General features: G+C 37.3%; 1 protein-coding gene across 4 annotated transcripts in view; it reads right to left on the bottom strand.

Annotated features, from left to right (window-relative positions):
* LDB3 (LIM domain binding 3) overlaps positions 1–21,539 on the bottom strand; it is a 201,262-nt gene that overhangs the window by 40,658 nt on the left and 139,065 nt on the right. For 3 of the 4 annotated variants that reach the window (XM_056530802.1, XM_056530804.1, XM_056530805.1), the window contains 4 exons: positions 15,539–15,715; positions 12,509–12,619; positions 7,289–7,336; positions 4,611–4,756 (listed from right to left, as the gene is read on the bottom strand). In XM_056530802.1, coding sequence (XP_056386777.1) covers positions 4,611–4,756; positions 7,289–7,336; positions 12,509–12,619; positions 15,539–15,715 — 482 coding nt within the window. The remainder of the gene's footprint in view (positions 1–4,610; positions 4,757–7,288; positions 7,337–12,508; positions 12,620–15,538; positions 15,716–21,539) is intronic. The other variant, XM_056530803.1, reaches the window with a different exon arrangement.

The following is a 21,539-nucleotide window of genomic DNA, read 5'->3' as shown; positions in this document are numbered from 1 at the left end:
ACATACCCAGCATTTCCTACTACATAGAGCATGGGGCAAGAAGCAGTTGGCTCTATACTCTGTGTAGTGGGGGTGTAGCATTACTACAACCTCAGTACAGAGCTTCTGGCCCCATGCTCTGAGTAGTGCAGGCATTACAGATGTCCCTTGAAAACCCCTTCAATTTCTTCTGCAGTGTTGCCATGTCCCTGTGGATGACAGATTTCTGTTATAAGTTTATAATCAGGGGATCTGATAACAAAAGTATGTTGTTTTAAGTGGACAGTGAATACTATGCAATATTTTATTTCTCCTGTGGTAGTGCTGCAGGCATGCTGTGTTTGCTACTGGATTTACTCCAAAATTATAGCTGATCACTGAGGGTCCCAGCAAAGGGACAACACATGATCAACTTATTGTTGTACAACACAATGCACATTAATATGAAAAATCTATTTGTTTTACAAATATTACCTAAATCGGCATAGAAGGCAACTGCACACATTCTTGATTTGAAATATGTGCATGCTGGTTTATATAGTATGGGTTACACTAGTTATTTGCTTCAGAAAGAATCATATAGTAGCTGAAACATTGCATGGACACTTTTGTGGAATAAACCAGCTTGCACTTACGTTAAATAAAGATTGGGTGCAATTAAACTTTGCGGCTGTTTTCTTGCCTCTCTCATGCATCATGGTTTCCACACCTGAACAGACCCTCTGGGTACTGTTGCTGTAGTTATAACCTTGTCATAACTTGTGAAAGCTGTGAAGGAGAATTTATTCCATTTTATGGCTTCTATATTTGAATACCGCATTTACAGGCCATAACTTACAGCAATTACCTAATATATACCTGTTAGCCAAATCACTCTCTTTACAAGCAAAAGCCATTGGCGAATAAGGGAGAGCAGGTGCAGAAATAAAATGCCTTGGCTGTATTGCTTGGCACAGACCAGAGACTAAAAATGCCATTTATGGAGGAGAAGCCTATTTTCATATGCTGAACGCCATTATTCCATTTGAATTCATTTTATGTTGCGGTAGAATTGTTCTTTCACATTGTTATTGGTTCTATTGCACTCCTTAAACGTATGGGTTGGCATGCCACCTAGTGGAATGTATGTGAAATAAGGAAGAAAAAGCTAACAAAACCCAAACATAAAATAATATTTTGAAGCATTACAAAAAAAGTGTGATGAGTTATCAGCTGCCTCATTACTGTCTTTAGCCCCTTGGCACAACATGTTGCTTATGTTTGGGGCTGAAAGCCTGTAGTAAGCACCCAGAACCATGAAAGGGATACTGTGCACAGCATTTGACAACCATCACAACATGGTATCAGCGTTTAACTTTAACCATCACAACATGGTATCAGAGTCTTTATCAATAATCACAATAGCAAAATATTTAATAAAACAAACATGGTTATAAAAAATAAGACAAATATAAAGAAACAAAAATAATAAAACATAAACACATAAATATTACATACAGTGAAAGCATTCCAAAAGGCCATTTCTTTGAGAAGACCACTTCCTTGTGCAGATCAGATTTTATGTGACCGATTTTTGGTTTCAATATATATTATTTATACAAGACTTGTTTTTTTTTGTTTTTTTGTTAAAGTGGCACTGTCAGATCCAACACATTTTTATATGTTGTTTCTAATGAAAATAAGACCTTTTTGTAATATGGTTGTTTAAAGATTTTTAAATATATTTATTAAAGAAAATGGCCCCCCGAAAATCCCACCATTTGGGGTCCCCATACCTTCTCGGACACTAACCAGTCTAGCAGCAGCAGGCTTGTCCATGAGTCATGGACAAGAGATGCCTCATGGACAATGCTGCACGAGCAGACACACCAATCACCTTCCACCACCACAAGGGAGGGACACGCCCCCTTCTCATGAGAGGATTTCTAACACTGTGAGCTACTAAAAAGTGGTATTTTTATAATAAATGTAGGTGCTGGAGTCATTAAAATTAGATGTACATGTTCAGGATTAGGTACTGAGTAACATATTTATTTTTAGTTTTTTGTGGGAACTGACAGGTATGCTTTAAATTTGGGTGGTTGAATCCTTTTAATTATTGTAATGTTTCCTGCACAATCAGAAATTACTTCGCTACAATCAGATGTTACTGCTCTACAAAGAAAGCAGTCATCTTTTTCTAATCCTGAACAATTCCTTTAAAGGGCTACTCCGCCCCTAGACATCTTATCCCCTATACAAAGGATAGGGGATAAGATGTCTGATTGCGAGGGGTCTGGTCAGACATTGCAGGGGGTCCCAGCGATCTCGGACTTGGCACCCCGGCATTCTAAACATAGCTGTCATGCACGGTCCCATAGACATAAATAGAGGGGATGTGATGTTACAACCACATCCGCCATAAATGTCCAGAATGCGAGGGTACATGGCAGGAGATCACAAGGGGTCCCAGTGGTCAGTAGGGGATAATATGTCTAGGGGCAGAGTACCCCTTTAGATTAAATAAGAAGAGTATGCGTATGGTTTCTGTGGCTACCATAGTACAATAGATGTTTTACAAGACAACTGTGGTATTACAAGGTAATTTAGGTCCATTTAAGTGTGTGAGAGTTTGTGGTAAAGAGATATTGCACCAATAATTGTGTCTGTGGTTTTATAATAGTATACAAATCCCTGAATCATGGGAAAAAGCAGTTTTGGTCCTGTAGACATTAAGTACGCTTATCAAAGATATAACTGCTGTTCTAACCTACTCAAAGTGCTTAAATGGGCACTGTCAGATAAAAAAAAAAAAACTATTGATATGTTGTAAAGCATGCAAAACCAATAGGCTTTGCAATTGCTTTCATTAGAAAATTTTCAGTATTTCGTACTGGAAAAGCCAGTCAAACAACTGCCCCCCCTGCCTGCTTGGATACATACTAGTCCTGCTGTGTCCATGCATCATCAATGTCATGGACACACTTCCTTGATTATTAACTGAAGAGACAAAAAGAGAGAGAGAGGAATGCGATCCTAGTGTATTGTGTATAAATCAGAAAGGGTTGCAAATAAATTATGCTCACCGGAGTTGGTTATGCTCAGAGCATAACATCTGGAGCAGCATATCACTGAGCTGGTCAGCAGCCTTGGAGTACCCGATCCTCCAAAAGGGTTAGCAATCAGAAATGGATTATAGTTGTTAAAGAAAAAATTCTCCAAACGTGGCGCTTCTCCCATAAAAAATTTTCTTTATTCCAACATCGAAGGTATAAAGGATGGTGATGGCACTTTCAACGCTTTCAAGCTCGTACCGAGCTCTTTATCAAGATGTGCTCATCTTGATAAAGAGCTCGGTACGAGCTAGAAACACGTTGAAAGTGCCAACACTTCCTTGATTGACAGCTGTAAGCGCAGGGCTCACAGCTGGAGGAAAAATCGTCCCACTGAGGAAAAATCCTCCCACAGCTTGTGTCCCGCTTCTGTAAATGAGGACAAGGTGGGAGTTGTAGTTTTGCTAATGCTAGGGGAGATGTGAGCAGACAGCATACTGAGGGAGGGGGCGGAGACCTGCACAGTGAGGCCACGCCCCCTCCCTTTGAGAGGAATTAAGACTAGTGAGCTAAATTAAAAGTGTAATAAAAAAATAAATAAAGGTGCTTGACATAAGAATTAGATGTACATGATCAGGGTTAGGTACTGAGTGATATATAAAAAATGTTTTTTGTTGGATCTGACAGGTACGCTTTAACACTTCTTTAATAGATCTATAAGGACCTCTGGGGTATTCCCAACAGTGATGGGGGAATAACCTCTACAACCTATCTGACCACAACAATAGAGGAAAATTGTCCTCCAAATGAATGAAGCACGGTGCACAGCCAGCTCTTCTTTCATTCTCTATGGGGCTATGGTAGGAGCTCAGTGGTAGGAGAAATTTATATGGAGCAATGGTCAAGCATGCGTTCTGCCACTCCATTCAAATACTATTGCTCTTATGGAAACTGATGACCTCTGTTTCTGTCAGTCTCATAAACTATCAATACAGACACTCAAGAAATATCTTTGGAAAAATGTATTATGTAGTTACGTGTCCTTTAGTAAATTATTCTCATTGTGTGCCAAACTTCGTCTCATAGTACACCAAAGTTTGTCCATATCAAGAACAGGCAAACACTACAAACCTGCCACAAAATGTCTACCATGTGATATACTGGTTGTTGCTTCCCCCGGCAAAACCAGCTGTTTTTTGTTTTTTTTTCTCTCAAGAGCCATTACTGCTTGCATATGCAAGTTGCTATGTTTGGTAGATATCTCTTTCATAGAGGTATTCCAGGGTATTCCAATTTGTTTTCTATTTTACTGTGCTCATGGACCAACTTTGTCCACCTTAGCCACTGACAAGAAACTGCAGTGCACTGGGGGGGGGGGGGGGGGGAGCAGCAGAGAGGGTAAGATTTTTTTTAATTTATTTAACTGAGTCCTGAGCACAGTTAAATATTTTTTAGGAGAACCCCTTTAACCAGTACGTTTATTACAATTACAATTATGTCTCCTGTGACCTCAGCCTCACACTGTCCTTACTGAAGAAAATGGCAATTATAGAAGCATTATTGCAGACTTTTATTACGCTATATCTGGTGTTTTCTTACCTTGGCTTGGTTGATACACAGATGGTTTGATACTTGCAGTCGTCACTACTCGGGGCTTGGCAGCAGGAGCTGAAGGTTCATTATACCCTCCATAAGGCATGGGACCTTTGGCAGCACTGACTGAAGAATAAGCTTGGCTAGAAGAACTAAACACAAATAAATACATTCTGCATGAGGAGAATTGTATATGAAATCCATAGTTGACAACTAGTTATCAGATAAATGATCACAGCTGCCTGTAGTCATTAGAGAATTGTTCACTTATAGCTGTCTTTAAATGGTTAATACTACAAGTAAGATAGTAAACAGCAACTAAATAAGTTAAAAATTAAATACTTGCTTTGTATGTGGATCAGTTATTTTTAACTTATTTAGTTGCTGTTTACTATCTTACTTGTAGTAATTACTAATATGTTAGTTTCTTGTGGGAATGTTTCAAAGTGTTTCAGTCACTGTGAATGCAACAAATGGTATATGCAATCTATAGAGGTCATCATACCGGGTCGGTTCCTGTGGCTTATGATAGCCGGGACCCTGGGCTAAAATCGCGCGACACCGATGGTTGTACAGCGCGCTATTAAACCTTTAGACGCGGCAATCAAAGTTGATCACCGCGTCTAAAACAAATGTAAAAGCTTAACAGCAGCTCAGTCAAGCTGATCGGGACTATCATGATAAAAACGCAATGTCCCGATCAGCTAGGACACGAGCGGAGGTCCCCTTACCTTGCTCCGTCGTGTCCGATCTGCGTTTGATTGCTTCGCTTTGCTTTGCATGGGTCAGTGTAAAAGATCAGTGTGTGCAGTGTTATAGCCCCCTATGGGAGCTATAACACTGCAAAAAAAAAAAAAAAGTTAAAGGTCATTTAACCCCTTACCTAATAAAAGTTTGAATCACCCCCCTTTTCCTATAAAAAAAAAAAACTGTGTAAATAAAAATAAACATATGTGGTATCGCCGTGTGCGGAAATGTCCGATTATAAAAAATATATTGTTGATTAAACCGCACAGTCAATGGCGTACGCGCAAAAAAATTCCAAAGTCCAAAATAGCGTATTTTTGGTCACTTTTTATATCATGAAAAAATGGATAAAAAGTGATCAAAAAGTCCGATCAATACAATAATGCTACCAATAAAAACTTCAGAACACGGCGAAAAAAATGAGCCCTCATACCGGCCCTTACGCAGAAAAATAAAAAGTTATAGGGGTCAGAAGATGAGAATTTTTAACGTATTAATTTTCCTGCATGTAGTTATGATTTTTTCAGAAGTACGACAAAATCAAAACGATATAAGTAGGGTATAATTTTAATCGTATGGACCTACAGAATAAAGATAAGGTGTCATTTTTACTGAAAAATGCATTGTGTAGAAACGGAAGCCCCCAGAAGTTACAAAATGATATTTTTTCTTAAATTTTGTCGCACAATGAATTTTTTTTCCATTTTGGCATAGATTTTTTGGTAAAATGACTAATGTCACTGCAAAGTAGAATTGGTGGCGCAAAAAATAAGCTATAGTGTGGAATTTTATTTGCAAAATTGTAAGCGTTATGATTTTTAGAAGGTCATGAGGAAAAAATTAAAATGCAAAAATGGAAAAACGCTGAGTCCTTAAGGGGTTAAATCAACAGGTGCCAGAAAGTTAAATAGATTTGTAAATTACTTCTATTAAAAAAATCTTAATCCTTTCAGTATTTATCAGATGCTGTATGCTCCACAGGAAGTTTTCTTTTTGAATTTCCTTTCTGTCTGACCCCAGTGCTCTCTGCTGACACCTCTGTCCAGGAATTCTCTAGAGTAGGAGCATATTCCCATAGCCTGCTCTGGACAGTTCCTTACATGGACAGAGATGACAGCAGAGAGCACTGTAGTCAGACAGAAAAGAAATTAAAAAAAGAAAAGAACTTCCTCTGTAATACAGAGCAGCTGATAAGTACCGGAAGGATTAAAATTTTTAAATAGAAGTAATTTACAAATCTTTTTAACTTTCTGGCACCAGTTGATTAAAAAAATGTTTTCTAATGGAGTACACCTTTAACACTAATTTTATTGTCTATTGGCACACATCATGCATGCATACAACATACACTATCATGTCATGCATGATACACTTTAAACCATCTAAATAATCTAAACTGGGTATCAATGGCAATGATATTTGGTTTTCTGTAACAAAATTTCTAATAGCTATAATAGTTATTTTTAAATATCTCTAAAACCAGGCTTTACTTTAAGTCAGTAAATAATAATAATTAAATGAAACATTTCTCAATGCTAAATATTTTTATAGCAAAAAGCTTCAGTTTATGGTTTAGATTTAAAGGGGTTGTCTCAAAACAGCCCTCTTTTGAATGAAAGTCATGTTACTATAATATCATATCTGTGGGTCTGAATATAGACATGGGTTCTAATGGTGCAATTACCCCTTAAAGAATGTGGGGGCAGATCTTAGAGGTATTTTAGATAGAAAAAGATAGGTGTACAAAGATTTACTACAAATAGCCTATTCCATCTGTATTTCTAAACATACACATGCAAACTGTTAGATCTAACAGTGTTGTCCTATACAAACACCATAGTGTACATATAGAATATGTATAGAACCATACTCATACTACAACAATTTCATTAGTGCTTCACACTTTTATTTTGACACAAAACTACTTTTGCCAATACCTCATTTTTGACTGGTAGCTGGAAGAAAAGGATGCTTGCTGATGAAGGCTAAAATAGGACAAAAGTTCATCTTTGTTATATTGAAGTACAGATCCATTTGAAGTTTAGACCCGTAATAAATACTTCTCTTTATTGAGTCTTTCTTATACATACTATATTTCAATCTGCTTTTGTGTAAAGCAATGCATTAGGGGTAAAGCAAATGACCATGTCTAAGCTGAAAGAATGACGACTTCTGTTACCCTTCAGGTTTATTCCAGACATGTGGATATAACACTTAGCATGTTCATTTTGAGGCTTGTAATCCCACCCCTTATAAATGAATGCATTTTTTTAAAATATTTACAAATAGGCAAATATGCCCTAAATAATTACTCTATGAACCTTACTGAAATATCTTTCATTTAAACCAAATACCTTAAAACAAAACACATTGCCCAAGAAATCAGAGCACAGTAGTATAAATTTGTATATTTCAACCCAGTACACTTTATATTGACACTGTGTTCACCAAAGACAATCCTTTACATTATAAATACACCATTAAAAGTTCCTGCTTATATTTATATTCATAGGTATATACAGTTTATGTCATACAAGAATATTTTAGATAAGAGGTTTTAGATATTTGCATATTTTAAAGGACCCTTTTTAAAGGGGTACTCCGGTGAAAACCTTTTACTTCTATTAAAAAATCTTAATCCTTCCAGTACTTATTAGCTGCTGATTGCTACAGAGGAAATTCCTTTCTTTTTGGAACACTGACATCGCTGTGCATTTTAGCAACCATGCATAGCAGATACATGCATAGCAGATGCATGCTTAGGGCAGCATGGTGGCTCAGTGGTTAGCACTGCTGCCTTGCAGTGCTGGGGACTTGGGTTCAAATCCCACTAAGGACAACAATAAATAAAGTGTTATTATTATTATAATAACATCAGCAGAGAGAACTGTGCTTGTGATGTCATCAGAGAGCATTCCAAAAAGAAAAGAATTTCCTCTGTAGTATTCAGCAGCTAATAAATAAAGGAAGGATTAAGATTTTTTAATAGAAGTAATTTACAAATATGTTTAACTTTCTGCCACCAGTTGATTTAAAAGAAAAAAGGTTTTCACTGGAGTACCCCTTTAAGGGCCCTTCCACCATTTATCTAAGATTGGGGATGTCTGTTCAAAAGACCTTGGCTATTTGGGAATGGAATGTTAAGTCGCAACCCAAAACCGTTACAGTTCGGCTGGCATTTGACCGTGACTTGACAAATGTAGACATTTTGTTATGTTTTGTCTGAAAAAAGACAACACCTTCTCAAGAATCCCACACACCAGCAAACATCTGATATTACTGGAAGAATTTGCGGCTATAAGTATCTCTATACCAGCAGAATACAGAAGGACCATTCAAATAGTACATGATGGGGTCGATTTTACTAGAATGTGAGTCATTGTTTCATAGTAGTGTTCCACACTAGCTCCTAGGAGGTGATCCCAAGCAGGAGACATATCTGTATTGCATTTATATGCTATAATAGGACATATGCACTTGCTGTTGGGTGCCTGTACCAATTTTGGTTTTGATCAGTTTTTGTTCAGGTCTTTTGACACAGTTTTTAAAGCCAAAGCCAGGAGTTAAGTCAAAAAAGAGAACTGTGTATGTATTTAATATATTCATTAATTTTTTTTAATCCACATTTTTTAACTTGATAAAAATCTGACCAAAACATAAGTTACTTAAATCAATAAATTAGGAATTATTTATGTTTCCTGTAACACAGCTTTAGATTCAGATTTAACACTATTAAATGCAATATTCAGTAGAGTATTATGACATTAAATAACATTTATGATACAATGCAAAGCTTTGATTTGTAATCCCAAATACTAGTACATTCTTAATTCTAAGGTTTCAGCTGCAAAGAAATAAAACATGTGAACACCCAATATGTTCTTATGATAGGAAGTGATGATAGAGTAAGAATGACTGAATCAATAGTTACTCACAGAATGGACAATGCTAGCAGATTTGTTAGCCATTATTACTAAGCAATGGAAGAACAAGCTTAGTTCTCAACATGATGTCTGAAAGCACCACTAGGAGCACACAGATGTTGAGGATGTATATCAAAACCCTTAAGTGCTTGCAAGGTGATGAATCAAGTTGAACTCCTTAAAGGGAAATTATCACTTTCGCAGAATAAAGGTTTGTACTTATCAAGTTTGTATAACTTTAGTTTGGTTATTAAAATAATACTGTAACATTTATTGTTTTCATGCATCATGGATGGCTAAAGATCCATATTTTAGCTGAGTTTATATTTGAAGTGAAGTTAATAGCAAGGGTTCCCATTTTGGAGAAGAAGGGCTACAAGAACATTTTCTCCTGGAGGACCAGTCAAGTCCATGAACTACATGCATTTCTCATTGAATTCAATGGGAACTGTTATTTATTTCTCCTGTATGGGGCACTGCAGGTTGAATGATCATGTGCTACCGGGTTCCCCCACAGATTATGGCTTATTACCCAGGAATGAGACAACCTATGATTACCTTATCTTTTACCATTACCCATTTCATTTTATATTTTTGTCCCTCATTTTCTACACAGAAAGTCTTACTGTAAGTCAGATCAAGCTATTTAAAATCAATAAATCATACATTGTGAACGACCCCACCACTTTGGTGGCATGCTTAATATACAAGCCTAGTATATTAAAATATTTAATAATTTAAAGGTAGAGAGAAATGTTAATATATATTGTATGCGTGTGTATAAAAAAGTGATAATTTCCTTTTAACCTTTGTCTGACAACGGAGTGAATCATGACAACAAAAGAAGAGCACCAGAAATTCCACACTTTCCACTTGTTGTCAGAAAACGGGTGAAGAGTTGCCGACCTCTCAGCACTAAAGGAAGGGTCTTTGTTAATATCCAACCAGCTTTTGTAGCTGTACCTCTTATACACTTTTCTTGGTAGATATGAGACACCAATTCTTTTGGGTACACCAGTTCTTTTTGGTATGTTTCTTTTCTTGAGTAGAGGAGAAGTAATGAATATAGGTGTAATAGAAAGGGCTTCCAAGGCTGGTGGCAGCATGGGAGACTTATATTTGTGTCTACCCGTTGAAAATATTGAATGGGAAGAAAAGGAACATGTCAGGATACAAAATAGCTGCTTTGGGAGAATGAAAGTTAGATAGTAACCTAAAATTATTAGTCTCCAGGCCATTAAGTATGGAAAGAACATGGTGAACATGAAACATAGAGAAAATATATTTAGTGCAGCTTTGTTGACTACCTAGGTACTTGTACCTGATCATTAGAATGGTTGAGCCCAATTCTTTGTTCACCTGCATTACCATGAAAAGTTTTTATGGAGCAGCAAGCATGCATTCTGAGACTCCAAATAACTCTATAGCAGTTAGAGAGACAGCTAAGCACTCTTTTTCATGAACATTAACTTTCATGAAGTCTTGACAGATTGACAGTACATATGCTTGACCACAAGTTGTGTAGAAGACACTAAGCACATCAGCTTGTGGCAAAATAGACAAGAATTTTGTATTTTTTACAAAACTGTAGTCCGGGTAGGATCTGTATTTGGGCTATGCGTGCTCTGTAAAGACCGTTTACTGGGAGTAAATAAATGGATTGAAATGAGCTAGTGAGTGCCACAATATTTTCTCTCTACTTTATTGGATTAAGGACTATCTAGTATCATTGCTATGCAGCAATGAACAATAAATGACCAGGAATTGCAAGGTGAGAGTAATAGCAGTGCCAACCATTTGTATATTAAAATCTTAATTATAGTCCTGGTAGCAATGACTTGGAACAGGTAGTGGTAGTTGTTCTTTTTAAAGGTTGTTAACCAGTAAGTGTATTTATGTAGATATTATGTAGAAGATTGTGACTCCAAAAGGCCACCTAACATATACCAATAATAATGTGCCATTTGTAGAAGAATGCAAGATGTGCCTTTTAAAACCCTGTAAACCTAAAAAAACAAAACAATAAGGTCAACATGTTGTCTGAGTGTATTGGTCTTAATTAGCATCTGAAATGGCAAAAAAAATAAAAACATTTTTTTAAAAAGTTAGCGTCAAATGCCCAATCTTACATACAGCTGTTCTGATGCAAAAAATCCTGCAAATGTAAATGTAAAGCATGTACTATAAATAAAATGAAAATGAAATGTTATGTAAATAAAGTGCCTGAAGGAATGTTCAATAAAAACAACTTACCACATTGCCATGTGTTAGTTAAATGACTTACTTTTCCAAAAAATTAAGGCACCTAAACCAGGTTTATGCAAATATTATAGATTTTACTGCTTATGGACAATATTGTTTTATGTTTTTGCCTTGTTTCTATAAATCTGCACAGGCTTCCTTCACTTTCCACTACTCAGATAGAGAAGCAAGTATGTGGAAAGTTTCTAAAACTAGAAGCTATGAAACTGCAAGTGTTTAGGCTCTTAGGAAGAGGGACAAAGGGAGGAAGAAAGAGGCATAGGAAGCCCCCTTCTAATCTGCATGGGCACAGGCTTGACTTTTTTGTATAGAATTATTATATTTGTGGCTTCCTTATTTTGTGGCACTAGTCCTACTGACTTTCCCGACCTGCTTGTATATATATGTATACTGCTTGGGCAGGTGGTCACTTTTTGTGTGATATCAGGGTTGAATATTTGACACTCTTTCCTACATAGAATTGCCATAACCTCATTTGTACTCATAGCCACTTATGTTGGACTTCTATTTCCTTGCAGTTGTCATATGGGAGATGCGAAAAATTGATGCTCCATATATAGTGCTGATGATGCCTGCAATTACACATCAGTACAGCGTACGTAAATGGAGTGGGCTGGCAAATGTGGTAAAGTCACTGACCAGCATCTGTCCCAGGCTCCTCTTGGGAGCTTGATGCGGAGTCACAGGGGAATAGAAGAGAGGTGACATATTTATTTATGGTCCCAATATTGAATAATAAGCTCCACAGGAAGCCCAGAAATACTGTTCACTCTCCGACTGAATGTTAAACCAGACGGTAAAAGATTTAGTGACTAAAAAGAAATAAGTAATAAAATTAGAGGTTGAAGAATTAGAAGAAAATGTCAAATATAAGCAACATATCGTTGTGCATTGCTTCATTACAACTAAAAGAGTTAATGGTTTAGAAAAAAATATATACAAATAGAAGCAACAAATAAAGCAAATTTATACCTAGACTGAGCTGATATGGCACAAGAAATAGTGGAGGCTGCAGTGGACAAGTTCTTAGCTGCCTGGTTGGGTTTGATTTGTGAAGGAGAGATGGTGGCGGCTGTAGGTGCTCTGAAAATGACATTGCAAAGCATGAGACACAGAGCAAAGACAAATGAAACAAAAACATCAGCACATGGTGACACTGACGACAATGTACCAGGCTTTCAGATGAAGGTCTACTTATTCTGTGTCAAACACTTGGTTCTTGCTCATTCCTCATAATCTATATTACAAGTTTTGAGCAAGAATATTTGCTGATTTATTATTTTTATAAATTTTTAATTTTTTTTTATAAAATGCTCTTTGCATCAAATGTTTATAAGACATTTGCACTGTTTGTACAAAATAATTTAGACAAAAATTAAAAAAAACTTTTAATAAGTAGAGCGGCATCTTATTGGGAATAGCAGAAACCCTTAACAAGTAGAAAGGCATCTTAACTCACACACTTTATTAATAATAACACACATTAAAAACACAATCAAATACACAACAAAACTATTACAGTACGTTACACAGACACCACACTACTTGACTCTATTGGTATCTGGAGTATGGTTGGGCTCACACAGGCATAAAATTGTTATAAAAATGACCATAATAACGCACTCTATGAAAGTGTACTAAAAAACGGCCAATGCTGAAATTACGGCTCTTTTTAAAACAGTGTATGCACTGATAGATACTTTTCTATAAACTTTTAAAGAACACAGTTACTTTTAAAAATGTCCCCTTTTATACCGATTTTACATTTGTATTTTGCTCTTAATTTTATTGTGTGTGAACTCAGTCTTATTGTACATTCACACATGCACATTTTCTGCTGCAGAGCTGTTTAAGCAGATTTTGCGGCTTATTGACTTAGTAGTGGGTAAAAAAATCTGCTACAGAAAATCTGTAGCAAAAAATATGTACGTGTGAACGTACCCTTAAAGGGAATATGTCATCAGTGTCACCCGCACTAACCTGCTGGGATAGGCTTGTAGTGTGGGTGATACTGATGAAAATGATACTTTCTATGGGCCAATCCATGGCCCGTTCGGCCCTAATTGTCCTTATTCAGGGGTCAGGCTTGGTTCACGGGTGGCAGTCCAGGAGCACACTCATGTTATGGCTGCTGCTTCTTCAAGACTGTTACAGCTGGGAGGAGTGAGGAAGCAGCAGCCATGATGTCAGTGCTCCTGGAGTGCACCAAGCCTGCCACCTGAATAAGAAGTCTAATGGGCAAACAGGGCCATGAGTAGGTCCGTGGTATGTATCATTATAATCAGTGTCACCCAAATTACAACCTTTACCAACAAGTTAGTGTGGGTAACACTGATGACAGATTCCCTTTAAAGTGAACAAAGTTTCATTGATACTTAAATACTAACACATTTGATATCTTTATGTCAGCTTTTCATGGTGCCTGTATAATCTATGGAATAATGTGTAAAATAAATGTTTGAATTAGACAATTCCTTTTTTGTAGAAGGGGTCATTGAAAAAAAATAAAAAATAAAGATTTGTTTAATGAATCCTCAGATGAGAGAGACATACTATTTATAGCCACTTCCTTCTCCATACTAATGCTATTTTCAGGCATATTTTATTGTAAAAAATGTGTCTGCAAAATCCCACAAAAATTGTGTCTGTATGTTTAAAACCTTAATATTTTAAACATGTCACTGGTTTATGTAGCTGCAAAAAAATGTGTCCGATTTTTTCATATTGTGTGCACAGGCAACCACTTTCCCATAGAATTACGGTACATAGAGCACAATACAGACACAATATTCCCATGGTTTTTTTTTTACAACGAAAAGCACCTGTAAAAACACTGTTTGACCAAGCCTATGGGGCTCCTCCCTTTTAAACCAATAGGATGTTGGAATATCCCCTTAAAGTTTATTTTATTTCCATTGATAAAATGAAAAACTTTTAAGTAACCTCCTAAAGTTGCCTGGGTTTTATAGCATGTAGCCACCGCCAGTTTAATTCTCATAAAAATGTGCTTGCTAAGTTCCTTTGTCTTGGCAAGGCCTAAAAATAGTAGTAATATGAAAAGATGTACATTATAATATTTCTCAGTCTGTTCAATATGTTAGGCTATATATATAGGCCATATATAGGGGACATACCAAGCTCTAGAAACAACATAATTAGAAAATAAGGTCAGATCAGTACACAGATATTGTCAATTCTCTATGAAGCCTTAAAGGGGTATTCCAGGAAAAAGCTTTTTTTTTTTTTTTTTATATCAACTGGCTCCAGAAAGTTAAACATATTTGTAAATTTCTTCTATTAAACAATCCTAATCCTTCCAGTAGTTAGCAGCTGCTGAAGTTGAGTTGTTCTTTTCTGTCTGACAACAGTGCTCTCTGCTGACACCTCTGCTTGTCTCAGGAACTGTCCAGAGTCTGAGCAAATCCCCATAGCAAACCTCGAATGCTTTGGACAGTTTCTGAGACAAGCAGAGGTGTCAACAGAGAGAACTGTTCTCAGAAAGAAAAGAACAACTCAACTTCAGCAGCTAATAACTACTGGAAGGATTAAGATTTTTTTAATAGAAGTAATTTACAAATCTGTTTAACTTTCTGGAGCCAGTTGATATAGTAAAGAAAAAAAGTTTTATCCTGGAATACCCCTATAAATAGGTTGTCGAGGCAAAGGCGAGTCACTGCTGCGACAAGTAATTGGTTTACCAGGCGGTTCCTGCAGGGTCATCCTAGGCAGAAAAAAGCTGAAAACACTGGACACCACAGTTGGAAATTAGGGAAGGTACGTATACTTTGTATTTACATTTTGCAGCACCCCAGGCTCTTTCTAATAAACTTTTTTTCATTGGACAACCCCTTTAATATTGATATAGCAATGCTGCAGTGGTTGAAGATCCCACTATTTTACTAAGAAGCTTCTCCTTATATTAATATATTTCCAACCTGCAAACAGAGGAAGGTGGTCAAGTAGAAAAAAAAACATACAGCTTATATATGTAAAATGCGTTACCTCTCACTGGAAGGTGAAAAAGCAGCAGGCGGGACATAGGACGGAGCAGCAGCTGGAAGCGGTGAGACTGTGTGCTGGGATATGTATTGCTCAGCAGTAGCGGTATGATGTGCAGAAGCAGCTTGCACGTTTACAAAGTCAACACTGGCTGATGCTGGTGAATGCTCAGCTGGGCTACTGATCAAAGTTAAAGTGATTAAGAAAACACTGTTTTAATCAACCATTTTTCCTTTTTTTAATCTTCTTAGGCATTAATATTACCATAGTTAAACCCTTCTACTGTTTAACATAAACATTGTATTAAAATTAATCTCTATCTTTGAACACAACTTCTAGGTGCAAAAGAAGGGCCAGCTTTCCTTACACAATGCTCTCAGTCCCCTGCATAGACATAGTTTTAAAACATCTGGATGCTCAGACACATGTCCGAAACCTCTCTCCCAGCCAGTCAGCACCTTGTTCTGACAATTGTTTGTAAATGGGGGACTCTTCCTTTTGGAGGAAATGCTGGTTTGGCTGATAATCCCTTGTTATGTTTCAAGCTTGAACATTGAATGACAGGGAAGCTAACCCCAAAATGTTGTACAGATCTATGTCTATGCATGGGTATTTGGAGTTCTGTATCAGAAAGCACTTTTCTTATTTTGCCTGAAAAAATGTGTTACATATGTGTTGCATTGTTCAGCAGTATTATTCTACTTATTGGGTCATTGAGTAGCCAAAATACTAATGAACAATTATCAACCCGACATACAGTCTTTTCTGCATTGACATAATAATATTTCAGTAAGCAGAACTATTATGTTAATTGTCTTCAAATATTAACTTATTGCAAAGCCATTCTAAGTATCCCTGCAATACATGTGCTTGAATGCACGCTCATTGTCATTTGTAAATTGCCAATTATAATAGTAACATATAGACAAATTATGATGGATTGATTATATATGCAGTGAATGAACACTACTATACATGTAACTAGAAAGTGGGGCAAGACATGAAGGGAATGGACTTTTATGTGTGAAAAGATTAAGTCAATGATACGGGAAAGAAGATGACTGGAAAATACAGTAGCACAAAAGATAAACAAATGAGATGATGATACTTTACAATAGCTAAATATGACAACAAATAGCAAGTTTTTGAGACTACATGAGTCTAAGAATAACTGTATTTTGCATTTAACCATGGGGGAATTTATCAATTCAGTATTACCAAGGTCAGATATTAGTTTTTGCCCAAGTTGACTCCAGCCATGAGCATATGTAGAACCTAACATATCCATAAAAAAAAGTTTAAGCATTCAATATGCACATTAGACAGACTATTGTTTTAGATTCAAATGTATTATACATAGTACTCCACTTTAATAAATAAAGTGCCATTACAGAATATATGCATGGAATGATAGATTCTCCCCCCCCATGTTCCTAATGAGATCAATCCAGTTTTATGTTGTCTGATACCGCATGTAATACACACTAGATGAAGGGTTTTTCAGTTTGTGTTTTTTTTTTGAGATCAGCAACACTCTTGTCACTCCTTTGCATCGGTTGTCTGCCATCGCAATGCAGTCTATCTTTATAAAAAAATGAGGCTAAGCTGCAATGCCAGACACAACCCATGGACAAGTGGCTCTGTTTCTGGCAATAAAAAGAACCTTTATCCTAAACCTAGGTACCACTTTAATTAAAACATTGGGGATAAGTAATTAGAAGGTGACATTTGGAATGTATCATTTCAGGATGAACATGTCAAGCTCTGTTCACACATAGCTCATAGCTCATAGTTCATAAGGTTGAAAAAAGATAAGAGTCCATTAAGTTCAACCTACACTGCTTAAAAAAATAAAGGGAACACTAAGATAACACATCCTAGATCTGAATGAATGAACTAATCGTATGAAATACTCTTGTCTTTACATAGTTGAATGTGCTGACAACAAAATCACACAAAAATTATCAATGGAAATCAAATTTATCAACCCATGGAGGTCTGGATATGGAGTCACGCTCAAAATCAAAATGGAAAACCCCACTACAGGCTGATCCAACTTTGATATAATGTCCTTAAAGCAAGTCAAAATGAGGCTCAGTAGTGTGTGTGGCCTCCATGTGCCTGTATGACCTCCATACAATGCCTGGGCATGCTCCTGATGAGGTGGCGGATGGTCTCCTGAGGGATGTCCTCCCAGACCTGGACTAAAGCATCCGCCAACTCCTGGACAGTCTGTGGATGGGGCGAGACATGATGTCCCAGATGCACTCAATCGGATTTAGGTCTGGGGAATAGGCAGGCCAGTCCATAACATCAATGCCTTCCTCTTGCAGGAACTGCTAACACACTCCAGCCAGTCAGGCTACCTCTGGCAAGCACATGGAGGGCTGTGTGGCCCCCCCAAAGAAATGCCACCCCACACCATTACTGACCAACCGCCAAACCGGTCGTACTGGATCATGTTTAAGGAAGCAAAATGTTCTTCACAGCGTCTCCAGACTCTGTCACATCTGTCACATGTGCTCAGTGTGAACCTGCTTTCATCTCTGAAGAGCACAGGGCGCCAGTGGCGAATTTGCCAATCTTGGTGTTCTCTGGCAAACGCCAAACGTTCTGTCAGGTGTTGGGCTGTAAGCACAACCCCCACCTGTGGACGTCGGGCCCTCATATCACCCTCATTGAGTCTGTTTCTGACCGTTTGAGTGGACACATGCACATTTGTGGCCTGCTGGAGGTCTGCAGAGGTAGCAGTCTTGCTGCTGGGTTGTTGCCCACCTACAGCCTCTTCCACATCCTGATGTACTGGCCTGTCTCCTGGCAGTGCCTCCATGCTCTGGACACTACACTGGCAGACACAGCAAACTTCTTGCCACAGCTTGCAATGATGTGCCATCCTGGATGAGCTGCACTTCCTGAGCCACTTGTGTGGGTTGTAGACTCCGTCTCATGCTACCACTAGAGTGAAAGCACTGCCACCATTCAAAAGTGACCAAAACATCAGCCAGGAAGCATAGGAACTGAGAAGTGGTCTGTGGTCCCCCCTCCAGAACCACTCCTTTATTGGGGGCGTCTTGCTAATTGCCTATAATTTCCACCTGTTGTCTGTTCCATTTGCACAACAGCATGTGAAATTGATTGTCAATCAGTGTTGCTTCCTGAGTGGACAGTGTGATGTCACAGAAGTGTGATTGACTTGGAGTTACATTGTGTTGCTTAAGTGTTCCCTTTATGTTTTTTGAGCAGTGTATATCTCTGTAATTTCCTTACTCAAGGATGTGCACACACATTTTAGAGGGCAGGGGCTCAGGTAAAAAAGTGCGTATAATCCCTGTTCTGTGACATTCATATACCCACTATATACAGCCCCCTATCTCCTAAATACAGACTTCTCACTAGCCCCTTATATACTGATCCCTATGAACTGCTATATACTTCTTCATATTCTTCGTATATACTGCTCCCTATGACCACTCCATATATATTGGTTTCTATACCTTCCATATTTTCCCTATCACCTTTTCCTTCTCTGTGCACTTATGATGTACCTTATGATGTCATTGCAGGTCCTAAAAGGTCCAGTAAGAGGGTTTTTGCTGCTCTATGGGCTCTGTGCAGCCCAAGCAACTATAGGACAATATTCACATGCAATATGCTACATTTGCGCAAAATTGCGGCAATTTTACCGTAATGTTTTGTAGGTGGCAGCCAGATGCAATAATATGCCTGTCAGTAGGGCATCAAAGGGCAGGTTAAAAAAAAAAAAAAAAGGGCAGGGGCTCAAGCCCCCTTTATGTCTATGTGTGCACATCCCAGTCCCTACTGAGTTTATTCAGAGAGAAAAAAACCCTTATGAGGTTGATGCCAGGGGAGAATTCCTTTGTGACTCCAAATATGACAAATATGGCAGTACAATGTTCATCTTCCTGCAAAGTTTCATTTTTGTTCTTTATATCAGGGATTCCATTGTTCTTCAAAGTAGGTATAGCTAAGCCTCCTAAACTATTCTTGCTGTTAAAAACAGAAGAACCCCGGAGAAAACCTAGAAGAACCCATTATAAGGGGATTTGTTAGAGTGCCTTCCCACCAAAAGGGGCATGTGATTACAAGTCATAAATAAACATAGGGGGAAGTATATCTATGCATACTGGGGAACATTTATCAAAACTGTCATTTATCATAACTGAGTTATGATTAGTTGCAATGGGACAATTTTGATAAATGGGCCCATTATTTTAATTGTATAATGTATATTATAGACTTGTTCATACAAAGACTTTATCTAGTCATTTATAGTAATATATGAAAATGTATAAAAAGCTAAATCGAGAAAAGCAAAGCTTTACAGTTGATACCTTACTGTCAAGATAATTACTTAAGATGGTTGTTATGTCACTTAAGAAAATGTACAAAAGACATATTAAATATAAGCAGATGAGAAATAATGAATAACAAAAAATGGTTAATATAGTAAGGAAATACGCAGTAGATATAATAGCCAGTAGAGATAAGTGGTATCTATGGATGTACATTAAAAAAGCAAGACATAGGCTTCAGTAGTAAGTAGAAGGAAAAAGAAAAATTCATTATGTAGGTGGAAAAACTAGAAGACATGCATGACCTAGGGGGGACATTAAAGATAAGAAAGTGTAATATATGGCTAGGATATACCAGACATGTGAACAAACAGCATATAGACCATGAAAAAGCCAAGATAACATTATTTGGTAGAGGGAAATGACATTCAGATAACATTCCATAGATAGTGAGGTGCACAGAATAAATGGAACAGAAAAGAAAGATATTGAGACATGTATGGGAAATGGAAAATGTTATGCAAAGTCTATAAAGAACAAGAGGAATAGTTAATAGATTCTAGATGAAATCATTGCTTTATCTTAAAATGTAAATTTAATATTGATCTTACTATATGGGGGGGGGGCAATAGAATGCTACTGAGAGTAGTGAGACTTATATGTAAACCAATTGTTTTGCTCTTTTTTAAATACTTATTATAACTTCACATGGATCCAGTTTTGTATCATAAGAAATAGCATCATGTGTAAACCCATTGCTGATGAAATAAGGTTGGCATCACTATTGAGATTGTCACCTTTTTGACCAACACTGGCTAAATGTACAGCATAATAAGGTTTAATAATATGTAGGTCAACAGGAAAATGTAGGGATACTCAGAAAAGCCTCTGCACATATGCAATGTTCACAAGCAGCATAGCTAGCAAGATTGTATAACTATAGCTTAGCAGCAGGAAACGCATATGGAATAATGCTGTATGTTTTCTTTAGACAGACATTATACAGAGAATTTACGGTTATATTCTGAACTACATTTTAACAACACATCTATAATAGTACTAGGCACAATAATAGGCAAGTCGCGCTAACTTATATCTGGTAAGAATTCATTTATTTATGTAACATTTTTGGAGGAAGGTATTTAGAATATTTTTGGTATTTAGGTTTTATCAATTTACATCACTTGCTGCTTAGCTCCCATGGAAGCGATGTTTTACAACAGCTGGATACAAGAGGTGGAAATGTCTCATCAGTCATCTTGTCAGAAGCTGATTCGAAGTTCCTGAACATGAATGTAGTCAAGAAAGTGAAGATTTGCGAGATTTTTTTCTTTCTTTTATAACAAATGATGTATCCAAAAGAGCCTTTTTGGAGGCAAACAGTTCTCCAGCTGCTCCTAAATGACACATTTTCTTTGTATCAAAGACAGTAAGGACTATATAGACTGCTAGGTGCCATATAATGGCCCAGTACTGCTCAAAAGTTATGCTAAGTTGTAACAAGTTAAAGAGCCCTAAGGCCGGGTTAACACTACGGAATTTTCAAGCTCGGAAATTCAGGTGGAGAAAAGACCCGTTGCTGGCAATGGGATTCTGCTGCACATGGCACACTGCAGAGTTTTCGTGGCAGACTTTTTGCTAGAAAAATTTCGCCAGAACATTGTCTAAAAGTCTATAGGGATGGCAAGGTC

Source organism: Hyla sarda, chromosome 7 (assembly GCF_029499605.1).
Source record: "Hyla sarda isolate aHylSar1 chromosome 7, aHylSar1.hap1, whole genome shotgun sequence".
Lineage (NCBI taxonomy): Eukaryota > Metazoa > Chordata > Amphibia > Anura > Hylidae > Hyla > Hyla sarda.
The sequence above is the reverse complement of the archived record's forward strand: the minus strand, read 5'-3'. Positions and strand labels throughout refer to the sequence as shown.